Genomic DNA, 21,507 nt, shown 5'->3' with positions numbered 1-21,507 from the left:
AATTTTGCTCTATTTAACGATCGAGTACCAGGAAAGATGGCCGCGCCCATGGAGAGAATTTGATTTCACGGATTTGGTTTCAAACATCAGTTCATCTGTAAAAACTCGACTGTAGAAGTGTAGGCCTACTGTGTAGTAGTGTGGCAAACATTTCGTAAGTCATACTGTCATCATGGAGAACATCATATGTACTCTGTGTACTTAATTCTAAAATGGCGACATGGTTCACATGTTCCAAGACTACGCTTATAATGTAGTATATCATGTATACATGCCCATGGTAGCTCGGACCGATGATAACGTTAGTCATTTTGTCATTTGAAGCATGGAGGAAGGAACACGGTGTTCAGATTAATGTTTCAACTTTCGTTCATTTCAAGTTAATGCCATCTTTAATTTACTGGAATTCTTTCAAGATAAATTGGAATATGCATTCAAATAACTTTCCATTTTATCAGGGCATGTAACTGATTGAACAATATTTCACTTTTCTGTATCAGTTCTTAGGCCCAGCCAGCCAGTTATGATGCGTTTATCAAATCTGCATCTCCTGCTGATCTGCGTTGTTAGTGAATTCTTAGGAGTTAACATCTTTCTGAAGGGATTCTTTCCTGTAAAGAAGGCAGTTGAGGGCTACGCAACATTCCACTACTTGCCTAACGAGCCTTATGGAAGTGCAACAACTGATGAAGGATTTGCAAGTGACAATGAACCTGACATTGGTAGTGTACCAGTCCTAAACAAAAGCTTGCTGAAAGACAAATGAACTTAACACTTTACATTGACGAAAGAAACCTTGATGTAACTTCATATTTACTTGTGATGGTAAGTAAGAATGCACCAGATTTTTACCAGGAATAGTTGATACATTTCAAATTTCAATCTTTGACTCAGGCATTGCACCTGTCAGACCAGTATTTGGTCGCCTCGTGGTTGTGCTGATTGATGCACTGAGAGCAGACTTTGTCTTCGGAGAGCGTAATCATGATGACATGCCTTACACAAGGGCGCTAATCAGTAGAGGTGCTACAAGAAGCTTCCTAGCTAGAGCACATCCTCCAACAGTCACCATGCCTAGAATCAAGGTGAAAGGTCATTTAATAAAACAAATCAGAACTATGATTTCATCCCTTTGCTATAGTCGTTTTTAATTCCTGATTAACAAAACCATCAGGGTTATTGGTAAGAATTTGGTTGTTCATAATCCTCCCAGATCCTTTAAATCCACCAGGCCGTAGTGGAAGAATTTGAAAGTACAGTCCCTTAATTGTAATTTTAGATGGTCTCCTTGCCCAAGAAAAATACAAAGAAAGGGAGAAGTGTACTCGAAGCATGTGTAAAGCATGTTTGAAGAAATCACAGTTGGGTTGCTGGTAAGAAAATCCTCAAATAGAGCCTTTTGAAGTATCCAGATTTATTTTTGGTACACGTAGGCTCTGACATCGGGGACAATTCCAGGTTTCATCGACATCGTCTTAAACTTTGACTCGGTAGCCTTGGCTGAGGATAATCTCATCTCACAGATGCATCGTCAAGGGAGACAGCTCTTCTTCTATGGTGATGATACCTGGATGAAACTCTTCCCAGGCCATTTTGCTGATGCTGACGGAACTACATCATTCTTTGTCACTGACTATACCGAGGTGAGAGGAGCTCTAGTCGGCACAAATCACAGCCATTTCAGAGTCAATATCTAGTCGCTGTTATCTAGATATTGGCCAATTCTTTGGATAGCCTTTAAATTCAGCCAACAATAGTCAAATTTTCTCTTTGTTTTTATGTCATAGGTTGACAACAATGTGACAAGACATGTCAGACCAGCCTTGTCCAATCCCCACTGGGATGCTCTGATCCTACATTATCTAGGCCTGGACCACATTGGGCATCTAGGAGGACCAACCAGCCCATTAGTCCACCCAAAACTTCAAGAAATGGATGCAATAATTCAGACCATTCATGAAGCAGTCACTGAGCAGGTATCTACATGTATGTCTGAAATAAGGATATAAAGGAACTCTCCTAGAAGGCTCCAAAGAATAATTGAAGTATTGTTTGAAAACAGAGCAAGGCAACAAAGTTTGAATTGTTCATGCTATGAAGATTGTGAGAATAGTAAAGATATTCTGTGCTTACCTTGCTCCATATGATTTCATTATGATTGTCTAAATCACATGTGTACTTGAAGTTGTGTTTGAAATTCAGCTATTTTCCATTTTGCCAAAACTTCAATGAAAGGTGCACTAGCCTGCGGTATATGTACTACGTACGTTTTCCAAGTACAAGCGAGACATAGTCTGTATTGCCTCTGTACTCAGTATTTGAGTTGCTAATGGTTTAAAGTTACGTTAACAAGCTGAAATATTTTTGTTTTCTCCAGGATAAATCATTGGTGCTCCCTACTCTGATCATGCTTTGCGGTGACCATGGCATGAGTGATGCAGGAAGCCACGGTGGAGCATCCAACAGCGAAACCATCACACCCATTGTGTTTATAAGCTCCGCCTTCAAACAGGTCGAAGGTCAGTCAAGGAAAGTAAGCGCTTATAAACACTGCTGTATTAAATGCAGGTTATGATGGACATCATTATAAAATCAATGGATGCTGCTCAATGCTTGAGATGCTAAATAAATTTGTTAGAAATCTAAATAAATTTGTTAGAAATCTAAATAAATTTGTTAGAAATCTTAATAAGATTAATTGCATCCCAATAACGTTTTCTATGTCTAGGTGCGGTTAGACCACATCCAGATGAGGTATATCAGATTGATGTTGCTCCTACCCTGTCCCTTCTGATGGGATTGCCCGTTCCCCAGAATAGCTTGGGTGTGGCCATCCCTATGATGCTTGAAGATAACCTCTCTGCTCGTCAACACCTGAGGGCGCTTCAGCTGAACAGCCACCAACTGAGCCAGGTGTTGAAGCAGAATGTGGATTCATTTGAAACAGGTTAAATGAAATTGTACCTCCCTTTGTTTTGGTCTGGTGGAAGTAACTTTCTTTGACACCAGTCAGTCCTTGAAGTGACATTTAAATGTTTGAAACTTTTCCAGATTATTTAGTGCCATTATTTGAGTGTGAATCTCACAGGTGAAGTACATTTTCTGATTTCCTTTTAAACCCCGCTAGGCTTGTACAGTGCCTGTGTTCTTGAGCAAGACACTCGACAGCAATTTTGCAAATGAACAAGTTTGCACTTGTACTAATAAAAGTTGCACCCTCTGTATATTGCTTAGTGACTGCAGAAAGATTATAAGGAAAACACTTTGCAAGTTAGGAGTGGGATGTGAACCCAAGACATCCTGATTATTAATGCAGTGGTCTCGACCATGAATCGTACAATAGGTGGTTGAATAAGATGTAACAAGAGTTGCAGCATGGATATTTGATGGAGGGTGTTAAAGGATGTTGTACAAGTATCGTATTTTCCTCATCAGATGAGGGTTACGTGGCCTATCAGCGTGCTGTGCGTTTCCATTCAACATGGCTGTCTAATACTGCTACTAGCTCCAGCATTGATTCACAGGTCATATCAAGGAAAGCTATGATGCAGTATATGAAGTCAATGAGATTGATGACAGATAAGGTAGCTTCATCACTGGCTAGATATGATCTCCATGCTATGGGAATTGGATTGGTGTTGATGTGGCTGGTAAGTCAATTACCTCATACCTAGTACCCATTAGCCGACAAAGCCTGGAAATCGCTGATTTTAAAGTGCTACCATTGGATGAGTTTTATGTGACAACTTTCAATCTTGATAAACTAAAGAGATCTGATGGGTTGACAAGCTGGTACTGAAGTCTATCATGTACTGTCAATTAACTTTAATTTTTTGTAACTTGCCCTCAATAGGTTCTGTGCCTACTTGGCTATGGCATTTCATCGCTCACTAGCCCTACTGATGTGACCTCTGACCTCAAGCTATCAATCCTACTTTTGAGTGGCTGTTGCTTAGCAACAGGCATTACCCATGTTACTTTGTGTACAGCATCAGGCGGGGCAACCAGTGAGATGCTGTGTGCACCTTCGGATGAGGCTAGGGTGTGGTCAGTCATGTTGGTACTCTTGAGTGGATCCCTAGCAGCTATTTTACTGTCAGCATTGACACAAGTTGGCAGGCTTCAGCAGTTTTTCTTGAGCGTAAGTTACTTTGTCACAGCATCAAATTGTAGTTGACATTCGTTACTCTTACTGCCACGTCGGTTGGTCAGTTGGTCGTGAAGTTTCCTTCTCAAAACCTAGTCAGCACTGTCTGGTTCTTAGTATTTGTCATAAGTGATGTTCGTTTTCTTGTATCCATCTCATCCCCCAGTTCAGCCATATTTCTAGGTTTGAGACATTTGTCCTGGTAGGAACAATATCCCACACCCTGAGCCTTGCTTCAAGTAGCTTTGTGGAGGAGGAACACCAAACCTGGTACTTCCTGACTCTCACTGTAACCCTGGCAACCTTCATCCATGCAACAGCTTCTGTGATTGGTCATTCCAGTGACAAGATGGCCACTAAGGTTGCCATTGCAACTGCTACAGCACTCGTCATTAGTAGGTTGCTAAGGGCGTGGAATCAGACAGGAATAAAGTGGGCGGACCAACCAGATATAGGAGACTGGTTTGTCAGGTGGGATGTAGATTCCAAGTTGTGTTGTAAAATACTTCAGAGGCATACAGCTGTCATTACAACTTTTGGGAGGGTTCCCCTTTCTTCAAAGTTGATGGAAAACAATTGAGTTCAACCACAGATGGACATAGCAATGATATTCACAGTTTCAGTCCTAACAGTGAGACATCTAGGGCTACATGAGTTTATTCTGCAAGTAGGATTAGGCAGAGTTGCATGATAAATACATAATTAATTCAGAACTGTATCTGTTGTGTTTTATCATTGCAGACCAGAAAATAAAGTCAGCCTATCCTTTGTGACTGCTCTGTCGTTTGTTATCATCTACATCACTCGCTGTTTCATGAGACCCAACTACAAGTTACTAGCTGCACTGTTCGGTGCTTATCTCTATCGCTATGCAACAGGATCTCTTAATTTACCTATACCTTTCCCGTCATCACAAAAGTAAGCATTAATTCTTAGGGGAGGGTTAAGGGAAAATGTGCTAAATTTCATTTGAGAACCAAGCACTAAGAAATGTTCAAATAGTAAAATTAAGGACCATGCAGTAATTCCATATTGTTTATGAATGGCGGGGGGGGTGACTCAACAAAGTGATATCATGTGGGCTATTTAACAAACCAATGAACTGTTTGTACTAGCTGACATTTTTAAGTTACAAAGTTAATTACTGTAAGAAAATATGCAAACGTTGCTTGTCTTGTTCTATTTGTTTTCACAATACTGCATATGTCCATTTTCTTCCCAGAGGAATCCATGAAGCATGGGTTGTCTACTCTCTGGTTTTCATCTCACTTACACATTTTGTCATGAGGTACACCAGATGTCTGTACAGCCTACGAAGCATGTCGAAAGGAGAATGCAGAAATGGACCTGAAAGTGATTTGCTAACCACCAAACCAAAGAACCAAGTGCCACCAACCCTCGGTCACATTTTGGAAGAACTTTGTGACATTCACATCATGCTGATGGCATTGTTGTTAAGGCCTCACAACAGCTGCATTATTGCCATGTCAGTCCTGCTGCAGCATTGCATTGTGGGTATGGTGTTACCATGGTTACAGATGAGATTGTGGGCAGTAACTCTGGTGCATATATGGATGGGACAAGCTGCGTTTTTTGCACAGGTATGTGTTACAATGGTAACCTGCTAAATTTCTAGTGCTTCTTAAAAATTACATTCTATTTAATAGAAAACCAAGCAAACCAATTAAACAGATTTCAGTTAAACTTTTATAAATTCATGCAAGATTGAATAAAGCCACTTTGATTAAAACTTTGTTGATCCACGTTTTACAAAAGTTGTCTATAGTATTCAAATCATAAAGATGAAAAAGATTGCACTATATTCTGTCAGTCTGGTTTGAAATAGTCAATCATAGAGTACCGTAGAGTAGCATAACGTTAGTTTGAGTTGGAAGTTGGGTGCACACAAATGGACTGCATGCATGTATTGGTTCACATGCTGGTTCTGCTAATGTCTTTTACCCACAATTGTGCATGTGACGTATTCACTTCAGTAATGCCCAACATCCCATGCGTAGCATCCCATGTTAATGTGACTGTTTCTCTTGATCAGGGTAATTCCAATAGTATAGCCACCGTGGACATATCTGCTGGGTATATTGGTATGAGTTCCTACATACACGCTATAGCAGGCCTGTTGACAGCCATCTCGACCTACGCTGGTCCTATACTGTGGTTAGTACGCTTACTTATCTACATAACTGAACATCACCACAATAGGTAAGTTAAATAATGTTAAAAGGACTTGTATGTAGGGCCATACAAATGTTTTGGTTAACCAGAGTGTTTTCGAGATTGTGCAAATTGGATATTGATCACAGGTGTAACAGGCATTTGAAATCATATTCCCAATAATTTGTTTAAATTCATTGAAGCAACCAATCACTGAATAAACCATTATTTCAGCAAGTTTAACGTTTTAACTTTTCATGATTGTTCTTTTCTTCAGCTTCCTATCTGCCATAGAGGTCTCTTATACTCTAGCCCTTAGCCGAGCTCTACCCCTTGCTATCTACACAGTCCTAGTCACCTTACAACGTTATCATCTATTCGTTTGGAGCGTTTTCTCACCCAAGCTGTTGTATCAAACAATGAACACTTGCATTGTGAGCGGAGGGATGATGTTACTACTGGTGCATTGTGGGATTGTGAGATGGTCCATGCATGACAAACATCGATGACATTTTTTTGAAATAAATTATAAGAGCTTTATTAGAGACCCTTTGAGAATTGTCCACCGCGAGTGGACTTTACTTCAGAGGTGAATCTCTGTGACTGTTCTTACTCCTGATAGCCTTTTGTTCATTTGAAGCTAGACATGGGACGGAGAGACCCCCTCTCCTCTTTTGTGTTGGTCATTTTTTGACCAGGGGATGTTCTGGGGGGATGTGTTAGGTGACAAAAGTCTGGAGTGTCGACAAGATTTAGACATATAGGGGGGTGCTCCTCCATCCCATATCTTGCCAGGTACAACCTTCTCAACTAATTTGTGGATGGCAATGTACCTTGTCACTATGACATAGGCGTTTAGGATTTGAACTAATTAATCCATGACATAAATTCACATTATCTATGTTGGGTTTATGCTGTAGTCTTCTTCTGCATAAACCTGTGAATATTATTGTACTGAAGTGGACACTGTTGAGCTACAAATTCACTTTTTGTTACTGTTTTGTACAATTTATTTCTAATATTCCTTTGAAATACAGTAGCGATACACACGTACATGCACAACTGCTTTCCTTAATCAGCAACGTTTAGTTTGATTTTTTAACATGAAAATGTTTTCTGCCTCTAAATATTGCTTCGTATAAAATCATCATGCAATTAAGAGCGAGTGTGAATTCCTTCAGAGTCATTTTTCTTTGCTTGAATCTAATAGGCCCACACTCATGGAGCTGCTAAGAAAAAAACACTGCTGGGGTAAATTCTTGAGTTAAGCAAGAAGGAGAAGAGATAGATTCTCAAGTCATGTACTTCTTATGGTACTTTGCCTGATTACCATTTGACTTCGCATGCATTTTATTTCCTTAACAAATGTTAATGCACATACCATCTCTGGGCACTTGGCCCAGGTTTTGCAACAGGTGCATTGCAACATAGCAGGTGGTAACATCTGTCTTTACCACTGTTCATGTAATACTAAATATGCACATTGTCCTGCAAGTAGCTGTCAAATATCATTTGCAGTGTTTGTGCGCTTCAACAGATCTGCTTCTTAATCAGTTTCTGAAGACTTTTAAAATCAGTTGTAATTACCTTGAAACTTATACACCAAGTTATTGAGAAAAACTGCACCTTCAGACTGGACCATATGCTGTACCACGCTGGCCAAGTGGAAGAATATACAACATCTTTGCCTTATTTACTGCCAGCTTGGCTGAGACGATCATATCCACCCCGAGTTGAAGTGTGCCCTCACAGACAAAGGAGAGACAGGATGGTGGGAAGTTTTCCACCTGAGCTCATGCATGTGGCCAGCGCACAATCAAAGGCTACACATTCAAACATCATCAGTTGTGCGTACTCAACGCATTCTGTATCAAACGTTCATAAACCTAAACACAAACGAGTTCCCACTAAAGGACTGTCTTTTCCATGTAGAAACATGCCCCCTTGTTCCCGCTGGGAGCAGATAGAGAAATCATTTAGCCTAGTCTTGTATTTTTTATGTTTAATGTCTAATGTTATACAGTGCTCAAATGTCAAATATGTGAAATTTCCCCCATTACACCTTATCACTGCAATATAACAACTATAACCAAACAATCTTGTTCTGTCAATGTGAAATACAAAGAGCAAACCCAAATATTAAACTGACATCCAGGGATCTGCCGCTGCTGGTCGGCGCCGGTCGGGCCCGACCGGCACGCAGAATTGCCGACCGCCACAATCTGCCAAATCATCTTTTCCGACCGGCACGTATTCCCGATAAGAACCCAAATAAAATAGCATCTTGGTCGAGGGATCGATCATGAAGATATGAAGATCGTGAAGAAACCGTAAAATTTCTTTTATTCAAAAGTAACAGCATGATTTTGCCTTTTCTGTAAACGAGTTCCATATGGCAAGATACACGCGCTCAGTATGCACATGACACATGGCCAGATGTGTCAGAAAAGCAAATGGCCAATCTACATTATGTTCATGTAAACTTTAAAATGACTGTTCAGAAAATCCCTGCACACATTTATGAAAGTCGTTATCCCATATGCATACTGTACGAACTTTTGTACAAAGAAAATAACTGGAAAATATTCCGCCAAGATTTTGTATGTTTCGCCCTATTTTCAACACACAAAAAATGAAAAATGATTTGAATAGCAATGAAAAATTATGGGCATCATAGAGATAGAAATTAATTCAATATTTAAGGGATTTACAGAATAAAATCAATATTTATTTCTACTCTTTTTTTTCTAATTCAATTGCCCATCTAAAATTATCACCTCATCCTAGTTGACCAAAATTACAAATTTTCAATTTTTTTATTAAATTTCAGACATGAGATCCTTAATTCTAGGCTGTGTATTCACAGCTGAAAACACCCAGAAAGTACTGTTTCCGGCCATCTGGGGGCTTTTAGATTCCAAAAATTTTCTGGTACGCTCCGCGCCAACCGCTCCGCTTAGATAGTCCTGCTGGCACTAAAACCATCCTGGGCAGAACCCTGGACATCTGTGAGACACAGAAACGCCAACAATGTGTCAAGAATGAGGAGGTTTATTCATCCCAGGGGCTCATGTCCGTGTCGATGGCCACACAGTTGTAGGCAGCGTATCTCAGTTTCTCCTCTGCCACCTTGGCACTACAGAAAAACAATGTTATTTGAAGTATTACAGTTCATATGCATTCAGCTCTACAAATATGTCTTTGGGAACACTGTACAAAACCAGTCAGTGATAGGATTAGTGGAAGTTATACTCTGTCTCTCCTGAAGATTAACAGGACAAACTGTTTGAAATGTAACATTGATAGTTCACAGCTTCACAAAGGATACAAACGGATGCACCTGTTATACAAATGTTACAGTTTTTATTTTAAAATGTGACAATTAATTGGTTTTCTTTTCATATGTACCTTATATAAACAGATCTGTCATTGTATTAACTCTCTGGGATATAAACAGGTTAGAAACCAACCAACATACCTTGAGTAATTGGGCAGGAAGAGCGTGTTGGAACAGGTGGACGATTCTGGCAAGGAATCTGTGTTCTCACTGAAATAAAAGCAACCACAAAAAGGATTGTGGATTAAAATGTGACCATTCTGTGGGTGGCTACAGGACAAACTGCAAAACCTGACAAATTAATTGACCCTCATTTATTTTGCTGGTTCAAGTGTATTGTTGAATAATTGTTATTTGTGCTACCAGGAATTGTCAGGAATATCAATGTACTACAGGTAGATCCTAGGTCGATATTTGCCATTCTTTATCACTGGAGGGGGGTGGTGTATGCAGGAGTTCTTAACAGACAGAGCCACCATGATGAAGGGAGACGTTTTCTAAGGAAGATCAGTTTGAAATTGTTCTAAACCCAGAAGTACTCTGTATTTTATCTGCTACTTACCCTCTGCCGGGACAAATGTAGAGTGGTGTAGGAAGGCGACGTCTTCCTGTCACAAACCGCAAGAATCGACTTCTGTCTTCTACACAGGAGATAAAGCCAAACAAAAAATAGGCCAATTTAATTTGATGCTACTTCTAAATAAATCTTATCAATATTCAACTGTCAAGATACAAATTTCAATTTCCATGCAAGGCACAAATGGCTATGTATACATCTAATCCTGAAAATATTCTGTTTTTATCAGTTATCTCAGCAAATGTTCAAACTGTTGGGAATAAATATAATTCAAGTTCCCTGCCTACAGCCGAAGAATAAAATTTGTTGACCATTTTCCACAGTGCACTGCAAAAAATGGCCTTTGCAAGGAACCTTTGGTGACACACTGTATTGTGAACTGCCCATATTGGCATCTCACAATTCCTTTTGAGGCAGAGTATACAACACACCAACCTTGGCGAGATCTTAGCCCAGGTAACTTGTCATAAAAGCAAGAGTCTATCACATAAAACCTGACAACAACTATCATTGATCATGCCAATCGAATGGATTTGAATCAGCCAGTTGGCCCTGACAAACTGGGTCATTAAGTGGTTAGAACATGAATAACTGAGCAGGTGACTCCTGGCTCAAGTCTCTCCAAACCACTAATTGAGCAGGTGGTTATGGGCTTGAGTGTCTCCAAACAACTAATTGAGCAGGTGGTTATGGGCTTGAGTGTCTCCAAACAACTAAATTAGCAGGTGGTTATGGGCTTGAGTGTCTCCAAACAACTAAATTAGCAGGTGGTTATGGGCTTGAGTGTCTCCAAACCAAGCTTGAGAATTTTTCATCACAAACTCTGAGTACACAGTGCTTATCTAATTGGAGACTGGCAAATCAAACTTACCATTGGTGAAGTTAGTCAGTGCGTCCCATAAATACTTGACCCTGGAGTCAGACTGTCCAAGATCCTCAAAGAACGTCGTCTTTCGTAGAGCTGCTACACTGATCTCAGGGTCACCACAGATCTTTTTCTCCAATTCCTGCCAGGTCAAGAGGTCTAGGACAGCCTGTGGAACTACACGCAGCAAACCTTGACGCATGGCCTCAACCTGTGACATAATCAGAACGGTCAAAACATTATGACCTGGTGACCTACTGAACCATTTAAAATTTCTTTTCTTTCATGGAAATTCAAGAATCCCAGATCCAGAGGTGGCAGCAAGTCATGTTTTGCAAGTCCAAGTCAAGTCACAAGTCATTATGCGCAAGTCCAAGTCAAGTCACAAGGTCCAGTCACAAGTCAAGTCACAAGTCATTTGGTCACAGGACAAGTCAAGTCACAAGTCATTAGGTCCAGTCACAAGTCATTTGGTCTAAACACATGTCAAGTCACAAGTCTCTTTGTCCAAGTACATGTCAAGCTGTACATTTTTTTTGTCTAGCTGTAATAAGCAAAAAAGAACCAGGTGTCAACTTACGAAGTTATGAGTTTCAGACAGCTTAGCACCTTTTCTCCAATTATTTTGACAATGCATCCGTAATTCCCCTTTTCCACTTGTGTTGTAATAACTATTCTTGCAGTTTATCACATACATGTATCTGTCGTATATTGGATCACTGTTTAATTTAATAAATGTACTTTGCAGGGTGGAAATAAGCGTTGAGATGAAATGATGACATATTGAGGGCGCTGTTTATCCTAGTCACACGTCAATGCAAAATGTAGCAGCATATGCATGCTGCCCTGATCTACAGCTGCAGCTGGGTGAAGTAGAAGCCACTCAAGCCAAAGTCCTTTTGTATGTGCAATAGGCGTAAACTGAACAGCTTAATTAAAATATATGGAGCTGGTCGAGTAGCGTCTGACTTGGGTTAGTAACAAGTCATTTTTTGCAAGTCCAAGTCATAAGTCATTTTTTGCAAGTCCAAGTCAAGTCACCAGTCACAGCTGGTATTTACAAGTCAGGTCACAATAATAGTGACTGGAGTCTGACTCGAGTCCAAGTCACATGACTCGAGTCAGCAACTCTGCCCAGATCCTGGTGGAGGCTGACGATAGTGGTCCAATGTGACAATGTGAGGTCCGAATATTCCATTGTGCTGGATGTCAACTATTAAGCACCAGCTTTCAGGTCATGAAAAGAGCACAGTCATTCAAACAAACATGGGGTCAGTTTGGCACATTCATCCTCTTTGTGTCCTTGAATACAAGATTCTGTATACATGAAGTTAAGCTTACGTAAGAGGACTTTGTTAGAATTAGATAACCCTAGTTTGATTAAAGAGGAATTAAGGAATATGTCAGAGCTTGAAATCCGTGAGCATGTCCTGCTTACTGGTGCACACCTCCAATACTTGTCCAAGACAAAATCCTGTCTGACCTGTTCTTTGCATTCGTCCATCCTAGCAGCTTGCACCAATTGGCAGTACTCCAACCTGTCCTTGTAGGTCACCTTGACCTCTGACCCCTTGCTAACCAGCTCTACCTCTGATTGGTCACTCAGTACAGTGGTGAAAGTCAGCTCACTGGCAAAGTTGATTTCGTAGGTCTCCTTGTCCATCCTCTGGAAGGACTCCAAAAGCTTGACCTGTAAGTGTGGAGATGGTTACAAGGCAACTGTTCTCATTTAAAGATTCAAACTGTTTCTTTTTTTGTTTTCTCTTTCTCAAGGTTAAAAGTACAGAGGAGTGTTATTGCTAAATCAAAGCAGCTGTTCATACTATCAAACTCCAAATTCTTGATAAACCTGTTACCTTTTTATAGATAATAATTTTAATTTTAAAACTAAATGTTAAAAATAGCATGACTAAGGCTACTTCAGATCATTTTAGGACATTTTCTAAAAGAAGAAGCCATAGACTAGCATTCAATTTTATATTTCCAAGCATGTTGTGAATCTTATATTTTTGGCAACACAGATTTCAGAATCTCATCTCAAGTTAGAGTATTTTTTATGTACTCACAGCAGCTTCATCAACTGTTTTGAAATCTTTGTTCCAAGTCACCCTCTCACCAGCAAGAAGCTTCCAAATGAACGATGGCAAAGCTAAAACCTGAAATGAAATCAGAGACATAACTCCTCACTTCTGGTAAAGTGCGGCATCAAAAAAGAAGAATGAGCAGACCATGATTTGAAGCCGTGTCATGAATATGAACGTCAAATCTAAACAGGACTAGACAGGCTATCAGTACTCACAAGATGTTCCTTGCTACGTAGACACGCCCCCATCAGCATTCCAATCCACTCATATTTGGCAAACAGCTTACATGAAGGGTTGGGTACATACATGTCACGGTAAACGTTAGAGTTGTCAAGACGCTGAAAAGAACCAAGCAAAACTGGAATGAAATTGTCAGATTTGATAGGAACACTTAAACAAGAATTATGATATGAAAGTACATGTATATCATTAACAGCCTTGAACAATGCACAAGTATAAAGCAGTGTTGTAGTCGAGTACTTTCCGAGTACCAGCATTCTCCACAAAATACTGAACTGGGTAAGAGGGAATAAAGCCAGAGTGCACAGGCATTTGATGGTAAATGTGCAAAGGTAAGATTACAAAATAAATGTTAGACTTCACACACCCCCAGTTGTGTAAAATTTAAGTTTTAAGGAGAAAAGTACTCGGAAAGTACTCGACCGAGTACTGTCCGAGTACTTTTGTCCTAAAAAGTTAATTTTAATCAAACAGTGATGGTCTGAAGTCATTATGTTGCTTTGTAATCTTACCTTTATGCATGTAGCATCAAATGCTGATGTACTTCAGCTTTGTGCCCTCCTAACTAGTTACATATTTGGTAGAGAACTTGGTTCTCAAAAAGTACTCGACTAGATCACTGGTCTAAAGATTCCTTAAACTGCACAAGAGACAGTCCAAAAGTATGTGATATAGTATGAATGTCTTTTGAGTGTAGCCTATTCCGTATTAATGAGCATAAATACAGTCAGTGTATTGCACACTATTTAAACTTAACTTGGACGGACGAGCTGAACACCAGCACAATGACAATGATCAGGATTTTTAGTTACCTGGTTGAGAGTTCTAATGAAGAATGGCAATGGAACGGGTTGTTCACCACCGACTGGGCAGAGCTCCTCGGCGATATCTGCCAAACTATCCCGAAATCCACCACCTGAAAGAAAACAAGGAAAAACTAGAAAACAATGGTCACTGACAATCATTGGATTTGGTAATAACGGACGATTTTTGCCTTTCGAAGTTAAGAGACTATTCCTGTTTTCCTTGCTTCTTCTTGCATATTTTTGCTTAGAAATCTTTCCTATGCAACCTTCAGTTATACCTTGAATGGTATTAACCCATCCTGGTTAACCCCTTATCGCTGGGATTCTTTTGACCGCGACTGCTGGACTGCGGTATGACCAGTATGCAAAGCCCTGTCCAGCAGCAGGCCCACATTGAAACCGCAGCTGCATGATGAATAGAATGTATGTGTGGTTTGTATCAATCCTCACACAAAGCCGCGGCTGTCCACGTCTCCTGATGTGAAGGGGTTCAGGCTATAAGGCAGAGTTGAAGGAGGGAAAGACAACGAGAAATGTTAGCATCTTACCTTGATCAATAATTCCTTCTGACAGAAACTTGCACTCCCACCACTGACTGTAGTTGTCAGACCATCTGTAGTCCAGCACTTTCTCACCACGATCCTTAGGTTTCAAGCCTTCGTATATCTAATTACACATGTAGCAAATAAACCATCAGGTACCAAGTCCAAGTTACAAAGGAAAGATCTGTCAATTTCACCCATTAATCCTCTACCAAAGTGTCCAATTCCCTTAACTAGCCTATAAGCTTTAGCACTCCCTTGTACATGTACTCCTTATTATATTTCCCTATCGCATGAGCAAAGCAAGATAAAAAATCACTCATAATATTCACACCATATAATTTTGGTGTCTGAATTTTGCGAAGCCAGGACTATGACCTGCTGAGCAAAGATTCAGCCCCGACCAGGTCAATTGCAAAGCTGACTACAAACATATCAACCATTTATAATCTGGTTCATAGATTCAGCCACTCTATGGCATTGAAGTCCTGACAGTCCATGACAACCCCCACCCCCAGATTTCTGAAATTAACTGACCCTCCCAACAAAGATAGATTACTGACGACTAACCTGTGTGAAGATGGCATTCTTGCAGGTTGGATCTTTAGAAGGGTCACTTCTATGATCAGATGCACTCCTACGATTGATACACAGCTTTGGAATTGACTGAGGAGGACTGTTTTGAATAATAAGAATTAAATTTAAACTTCATCACTGGAAATCAGTGTTTTTGTTTGCTGCCATCGTTATGTGACTATTATCAGGAGGTAGGACGACCGAGTTTAACACACACTGAGCTGATGTAGTGGCTGTCTCTATGGGCTACCATTTGGAGCCAATATATCAGTAGGCCAAAGCACAGGGTCGTTACATTTGGACTAAAATATCCATATTAAGCCAACTAATTTTAATAGTATCAACATCTTCTGAAATTATTGAGTTTGGTGCACTGTAATATGGGGGAAGAGACATTCACGTTGAAACCTGTCTTTTCTTCAATATCTTTGCTGAGGATGAACCTATGCATTGAAATGATATACAATATGGTATACATTGCTATAAGCCAGGCTTTGTTGACTACAATGATAGCAAATTCAAGTGAATGCTACTGTAGACTAACCTACTCTCAGATGACTTCAAGAAATGCATGATGAGAGCGTTCCTCTTCTTGGAAAGAGGCAAGAGTTGACGAACTACCTCCAAAGATGAAAACGAACCCACTGTATGCTCCCAGGCTGGGACAATGAAATGTATTACTCCATCTAAGAGAGTCATGAAACGTTGAAGAGCCAATGCCCGACGATACAGACAGTCCTTGTCAACATTTTCAAGTCGAGGGTACCTACCACACAAAACCAATAACAGCAAAAATGCATGCATTGTGAGTGTCAAATATCTTAGTAGTACAGAATTACAGCTCTTACATGTAAGTCCTCGTTCAGTTCTATTACAACCATGCAGCCATGTATTCTGGCAATCTTGTGATAAAAAATGCTTTTCTTCATCTTAGAAATTGATTCCCTTCTACAGAAACCTCCACTCTGCTCTTTAGACATGTTAGAAAAAGTGATCCTTCTCTTTTCCCTTTAGTTCTTTCTTGCCAAAAGGGAATTCCAGAGCCAAGAGCTAACAACAAAACTCCCCTCCCCTCAAAAAACACTACATTTAACCCCTTTGCTACAGGAAGCGGCTATAGCCGCCGTAAAAACTGAAATCCTCAGCCCGCTTTTCTCGGCCCACGATTCTTGGCTCACGCTCGAGCGAACACGGTGAAAGAAGGCAGACCCTGGCTCTTGTATTATATGGTAATTGGTCTTTGTGCGTAGCCCAGAAATAAAAAGACAGATTTTGCATCATAATCACCAGCTTCATAATAGTACCCACTTTGAAAAGAGGCAACAGGAATGTGGAAGCGTGAGTAGAGCCGCATGCCACCAAACAATCAGCCTTTTCACCGTGTAATTCAAAGCGTGCAGAGCACGCAGGGCCACAAAACGAGAATATGCGGTTTGGCAGGTGGCCTTCGTGGCCAAGCGAGGCTGGAATTCTTGGAGTTGGCTTTCGGAAAGAAATTCCTGTTGTTAAGGGGTTAAGGAAGGGGAGCTGCTACCAGACTTCTCACAAACTACCAGCAAGAACTAAGATCATACACATTTCCTTGTTTCAGGCCACATCAGTCAGTGAGTACTTCATAGCAGCTTATGACTTCTTAAAAAGCCCACACATCTTAAGATGCCAATACCCACCTGACAAGCTCATTATCTGTGAAGACATCTTTGTTCAATCCTAGGTGACACTCCATGGTGGATTTGATCTTAATGCCATGAATCCTACAATCAATTCCTTCATCTGTTTGATAAAAGTCAAGAATAGAAGTCAAAATTAACTTGGTGGAGTTGGGAATTTACGCTGAGCCATATCTTTGCTGGTTTCTTCAAACTCTATTGTGATGCATCAGTTCAAGAAGTGATGATGGCAATGGTGTGTGAGCAATTGCCAAGGAAGAGTCATTCATGTGAGTTTACTTCCATTCAGAGCAACACAGTCTTTGTGTCCCTGAGCTAGACATTTTGCTGCAATAACATATTTCCAATACGTATGCTGTACAAGCGGCTTGACTCATCCATATTTTCTAGTAGTTAAACACTACAAATCTCACCTTGACAAGACTTAATCCGAATTTCAATGAGAGGATAATGTTGACTCATTTGCTCCAAGATGCAAACGTCCCCGCTATAATCACTACAAAGAAAACAGAGCAAACCTTGCATTTATGATTTTTAATTCCAGTTTCTAACAGCCTTTATCAAACAATCTTAACTTAACCACTACCAGCCGCGGACTCTGAAATCGGAGCCGTATGGTTTATATGTGTGGCCAGGGTCTCCGAACTCGGACAAAGGAAACAGGGCCCTTTAACAAAAGACCGTACTCCGAACAAAAGACCAGGCTGCTGGGCATTACCGGAACTTTTCACTCTCAAATGTGGTGATAATCCAGCGTTATTTTGAAACCGTATACAAGGGTTTGGGGTATTTAGAGCAAGCGGATTACCACCGGGGACAAAAGCTCTCCACCACCGCAGCGATGAGCCACACAGCACCGCTGCATGCTAAACTGGCCCCTATTGAAAAGAGGTCAGCAGTGCACTGAGCCAGGTTCATGAACAAAAGTCAGTTGTATAACACCGCACAATCTGGGCTCTGTTTACAAGGCTGCAGGCCTGGCTGAAATATTCGGGCGTCAATGAAGGTCACCTGTCAACTTAGAGTAGTGCCTGAAGATTACTCCGTATGGCTATAAATGACTGTTAAATGGAATGATGAATTGTTGAAGGATTTTGAAAACGGAAAAAATTATAGTCATGCCGGCCCAGCATCCTCAACGTTGAAAAATGCCCCCGCACGAAGTGGTTAAACAAAGTGAGAGTATGGAAAAGAAACTCGCACATCAGAGTACAGGATCAAATCTGACCTGAAACCAGGAGTGATATTTTCAAGTGACTTACAAGTCAATGTTGACATCATTCAATTTCTTGAGATTTTCTAGAGGTCCTCCCATTACAATGATATGGCCAGGCATGTAGTTATCATCTTCTTTATCCACAGTGATATAAAACTTCCTGTTGAGGTCAAAACAAAGGCCAAGGGTCAAAAGGCACATTGTCAAAGATCATCACATTCATGCTGGTGATAAACCACTGACTTTTCTAACATTTTAGAACAGTTTCAAAGTAAACTTTGGGATACTTGGATATAGCTAAGTTTCAATTCCACTACTGTTTCCAAAATCTATCACAAGAATTAATTAGTAATTATTTGAGTAGTTTGGGCTCTTTTAATTTCCATTTTTTAGAAGGATGTCCAGTCAGAGTCTAATTTGTTTTACTTGGCATAAAATCAACTGTGTCTCTAGCCGAAATTAGCCAGTCTGAAGGAAACATTTTTTGCTGTACAACAAAGACCATTTCTCATCAAAGGAAATCTGTCAATCCAACAGCTCCATAAAGTTAGCCCTGGGAAAGATCCACAAGTCAGGAGTCAGCATACGAGATGATTGTTCCTCTCTTCATGTAGAGTCGGATCCAATGTTGTCCTGTTGTACCATCGCTAGTCCAGTAAGTTTCTTCATCTCCATCTGTCAAGCATCTTGCATCTTCATCCTCATCCTAGAAAGAAGAAATGAAGAAAAAACAATTTGATAACTTTTCCTAAGAAATCATTGTGAAGGAAAGACAAAAATGACAGGGCACCATTGACAAGCCCTATATATCATAACGTTTATCTGGCTGGTAACCTATATATGCTAGCCAAATACATGTAAACTTGTTGGCTTAGCAAACTACAGAGCTTACAAGCTCCATAAAACTGACCCAAGGTGTTAAATTCGGGTTAATTTGGAAGATTTAGAATTAATTGAAAGTGTGCATTACCGCTGCAGAAGACACCTCCACAGAATCAACATACTGCTTTGCATTTCCCAACATTTCGTCAACATGCACAGTCTGCTCAAACAAGAACTTGGCTAGCTCCTCGTCACACTCCAGACTCCAGTTTGGGGGCACAGACTGTAGAGCTCCAACAGCGACCTCGTCTGGTGGGGAAATTTTGCGCATTGCTCCAATCTTCAGCATGAGCGTCTCCTCTACAACATCAAGCCAACTGGCAAAGGTTTGGCAGAAAACAAGTCTTGTAAGACCAGCTACAAAACACAGGGAACTCAGTTTCAGCAGAAAAACTCATGATTCTCATTTCATCCTTCATTCCCGCCAAAACATTCATTCCTGAAACTTTAATTGAATTCTTTTTGGGGTTAGGATAGTAGATCTTGAAAAACAAACTCTAAATGTATCAAATGCAAAATCTGAAGCTGTGTGATGAAATCTGGGATATCCTGGGTACAGGATGTTGAGGTTTGTGGTTAACAAAACTCTGGGTTATTCTGGGTACAAGATGTGAAAGCTGTGGTAAAATCTGGGTTTTTCTGGGTATAGGATGGAAGGTGCAGGGTATGATCAAGGATATCCTTAAAATACAGGATATCCTTCGTGCAGGATCTAAAAGTGATGTGAGATCTGGGTGCAGCGTCTGAGGTAACAACATGTAGGATATCCTTGGACGGGTACAGAAATTAAACTTGGTGGGAAAATGATTGAAATTAAAATTGACATACTTTGTGATGACCTTCTGTTGTTTCCCAAAGACCATTTGTCTCTGTTCACTTGCTTCTTCTTCAGTGATTGGAATCAGAAGAGGGGGATCATCTTGACTGGATTTACTGTCATAACGTAAAAGCCAACCTGCCTTGCCATCAAATACATTAAATTTATCTGAGCAGCTCTGCAGAAAGAAGTAGACAAAAATAGAAATGGGATTAATCACACATGCCTACACCACCACAAGAATGATAAACTGAAAAACAAAGTGCTTGTAGGTAAGTCTACTTGTGAGCATGAAACAATGTATCTTGGAGGGGGTTGACTTCACATATCCTCACTGCAAATTATGCAAATACATGTAACAGTTGGGTGCATTAATTAGGCTCCTTAGGGACTATCTTGTAGCATATTATTGGTGGGTGCCATCAGTTGATTCGGTATGAAATCTTTGACTTTACATCCGTTTTGAAACCATCTTTCAAACTCCGGGTATAGAAAGACATTGCGATTGGCTGATGACAGAACTACATTTATCACTATCAGCAAATCATGCAACAGGACTGACAGATCAAACAAAGATCAAGTGATCACACAGATTGACCCATCATGCCCATTATCCAACATTATCCAATGCTTCAGGCCTACATGTACATGTATCATTTTGTTAATGATTCCTTCATTTAACATTTCCTTAACTGCTGACTTTATAATCTCTCAGTCTTCAGCCAGTACCCCGAATGCCATATAGGCCTACATGATGGATGCATAGGGCCTACCCCCAGAACTGTGGGGTCCGACATCCGCTCCTCTCTCACAACTCCATAGCCTGCCGTTATTATTTTTTTAATTTGGTTTGACCATTTCCTACATGTGCCTCCATGGTTTGACCATGTTGACTGACGTGACTGAGATCATGGCTGTTTCTACCTCCATAGTATAAGGCCTAGGCCTACGCCTAGATTGAGCATGTCGTGTGGACGGTGGCTGAGGAGTGTGCATTTCAACAAAAACCTACTTGTAAACTCAGTCTTATCCAGCTGCCAAAATTGTTGCACATTTCTTCCCCACTTCCAACAATTTTGGCTGATTTACTGCAGTAGACATGTCGTTGTTGGTCGGCTGGACAGTCTTTGCTAGGCTTGGCGTACACAGTCAACTTCACCCGCGGTGACTTGGGCGGTGATCGCCCGCCACGGGCCCCGCTACTTGCTCGCGCCGCTCTGGCGACAAAACTTGGGTGGATCTTGAACTGAACTTCGCCTGGAACGTAGCACAGGGACTTTGGAAGTGGCGTGGAGTTCCTGATACTTTCGATGCATTCTTGGAGGCATCGTATCCGAGCTAAAATTGCCTTTGTTTCAAGAGGCCTCACAGTTCCGTCGTTGCCCATTTTGTGATGAACGCCCCCACACAGGAATCGTACAATGTACGTTACCGGAGTACGTATGGGCTCGATGTGCTTCACTGTTAAGCTCGTCCCCAGCGATTTCACCCTAAACTTTAGTCCTGGCAAAATGCAAGCTTTTTTAGAACTGAATTTGAAAGGTTCCATTATGATTTTTTTAATGCAGCTCTCATT

The 21,507-nt window shown here is 40.6% G+C and overlaps 2 protein-coding genes across 5 annotated transcripts; one reads left to right on the top strand and one right to left on the bottom strand.

Moving 5' to 3' along the window:
• The first annotated feature begins 8 nt into the window (after nt 1–8).
• Nucleotides 9–8,931, top strand: LOC110985816 (GPI ethanolamine phosphate transferase 2, catalytic subunit-like). Of its 3 annotated transcripts, none has more exons than XM_022247189.2 (14): nt 9–154; nt 501–722; nt 895–1,085; nt 1,434–1,643; nt 1,788–1,976; nt 2,378–2,519; nt 2,729–2,947; nt 3,436–3,650; nt 3,854–4,141; nt 4,314–4,618; nt 4,889–5,065; nt 5,370–5,748; nt 6,201–6,367; nt 6,597–8,931. In XM_022247189.2, the coding sequence occupies exons 2-14, from the start codon at nt 524–526 to the stop codon at nt 6,826–6,828; spliced, it is 2,913 nt and encodes a 970-aa protein (XP_022102881.2). In that variant the 5' UTR covers nt 9–154; nt 501–523; the 3' UTR covers nt 6,829–8,931. The 3 variants fall into 3 exon arrangements, with proteins under 3 accessions (XP_022102881.2, XP_022102883.2, XP_022102884.2); XM_022247191.2 differs by having other exon boundaries at nt 31–154; nt 508–722; XM_022247192.2 differs by lacking the exon at nt 9–154 and adding an exon at nt 185–301.
• On the bottom strand, nt 7,301–21,332 carry LOC110985818 (E3 ubiquitin-protein ligase HECTD3-like). Of its 2 annotated transcripts, XM_087143849.1 has the most exons (19): nt 20,944–21,332; nt 19,943–20,109; nt 19,203–19,431; nt 18,820–18,938; nt 18,279–18,392; nt 17,430–17,512; nt 17,017–17,119; nt 15,891–16,112; nt 15,341–15,446; nt 14,777–14,894; nt 14,235–14,338; nt 13,398–13,520; nt 13,165–13,254; nt 12,582–12,788; nt 11,105–11,309; nt 10,219–10,297; nt 9,798–9,866; nt 9,327–9,455; nt 7,301–8,471 (listed from the first exon to the last, which is right to left on the bottom strand). In XM_087143849.1, exons 1-18 carry the CDS (start codon nt 21,316–21,318, stop codon nt 9,371–9,373), a joined length of 2,598 nt encoding a protein of 865 aa, XP_086999975.1. In that variant the 5' UTR covers nt 21,319–21,332; the 3' UTR covers nt 7,301–8,471; nt 9,327–9,370. The 2 variants fall into 2 exon arrangements, with proteins under 2 accessions (XP_086999975.1, XP_022102885.1); XM_022247193.2 differs by having other exon boundaries at nt 7,301–9,455.
• Nucleotides 21,333–21,507: the final 175 nt, after the last annotated feature.

The sequence above is a fragment of the Acanthaster planci genome, linkage group LG12 (genome assembly GCF_054643075.1).
Source record: "Acanthaster planci isolate LZ-2023a linkage group LG12, COTS_SCS, whole genome shotgun sequence".
NCBI lineage: Eukaryota > Metazoa > Echinodermata > Asteroidea > Valvatida > Acanthasteridae > Acanthaster > Acanthaster planci.
Note: the sequence above shows the minus strand (reverse complement) of the source record. Positions and strands in the feature narration are given on the sequence as shown.

Coding starts and splice junctions, on each gene's coding strand:
- LOC110985816 (XM_022247189.2), top strand. CDS start 524: ATGATGCGTTTATCAAATCTGCATCTCCTGCTGATCTGCGTTGTTAGT. Junction 2,520..2,728: donor CGCCTTCAAACAGGTCGAAG/GTCAGTCAAGGA, acceptor TTCTATGTCTAG/GTGCGGTTAGACCACATCCA. Junction 5,749..6,200: donor AAGCTGCGTTTTTTGCACAG/GTATGTGTTACA, acceptor TCTCTTGATCAG/GGTAATTCCAATAGTATAGC.
- LOC110985818 (XM_022247193.2), bottom strand. CDS start 21,318: ATGGGCAACGACGGAACTGTGAGGCCTCTTGAAACAAAGGCAATTTTA. Junction 17,120..17,429: donor TCGGATTAAGTCTTGTCAAG/GTGAGATTTGTA, acceptor TTTATCAAACAG/ATGAAGGAATTGATTGTAGG. Junction 14,339..14,776: donor AGAAGGAATTATTGATCAAG/GTAAGATGCTAA, acceptor GTTTTCTTTCAG/GTGGTGGATTTCGGGATAGT.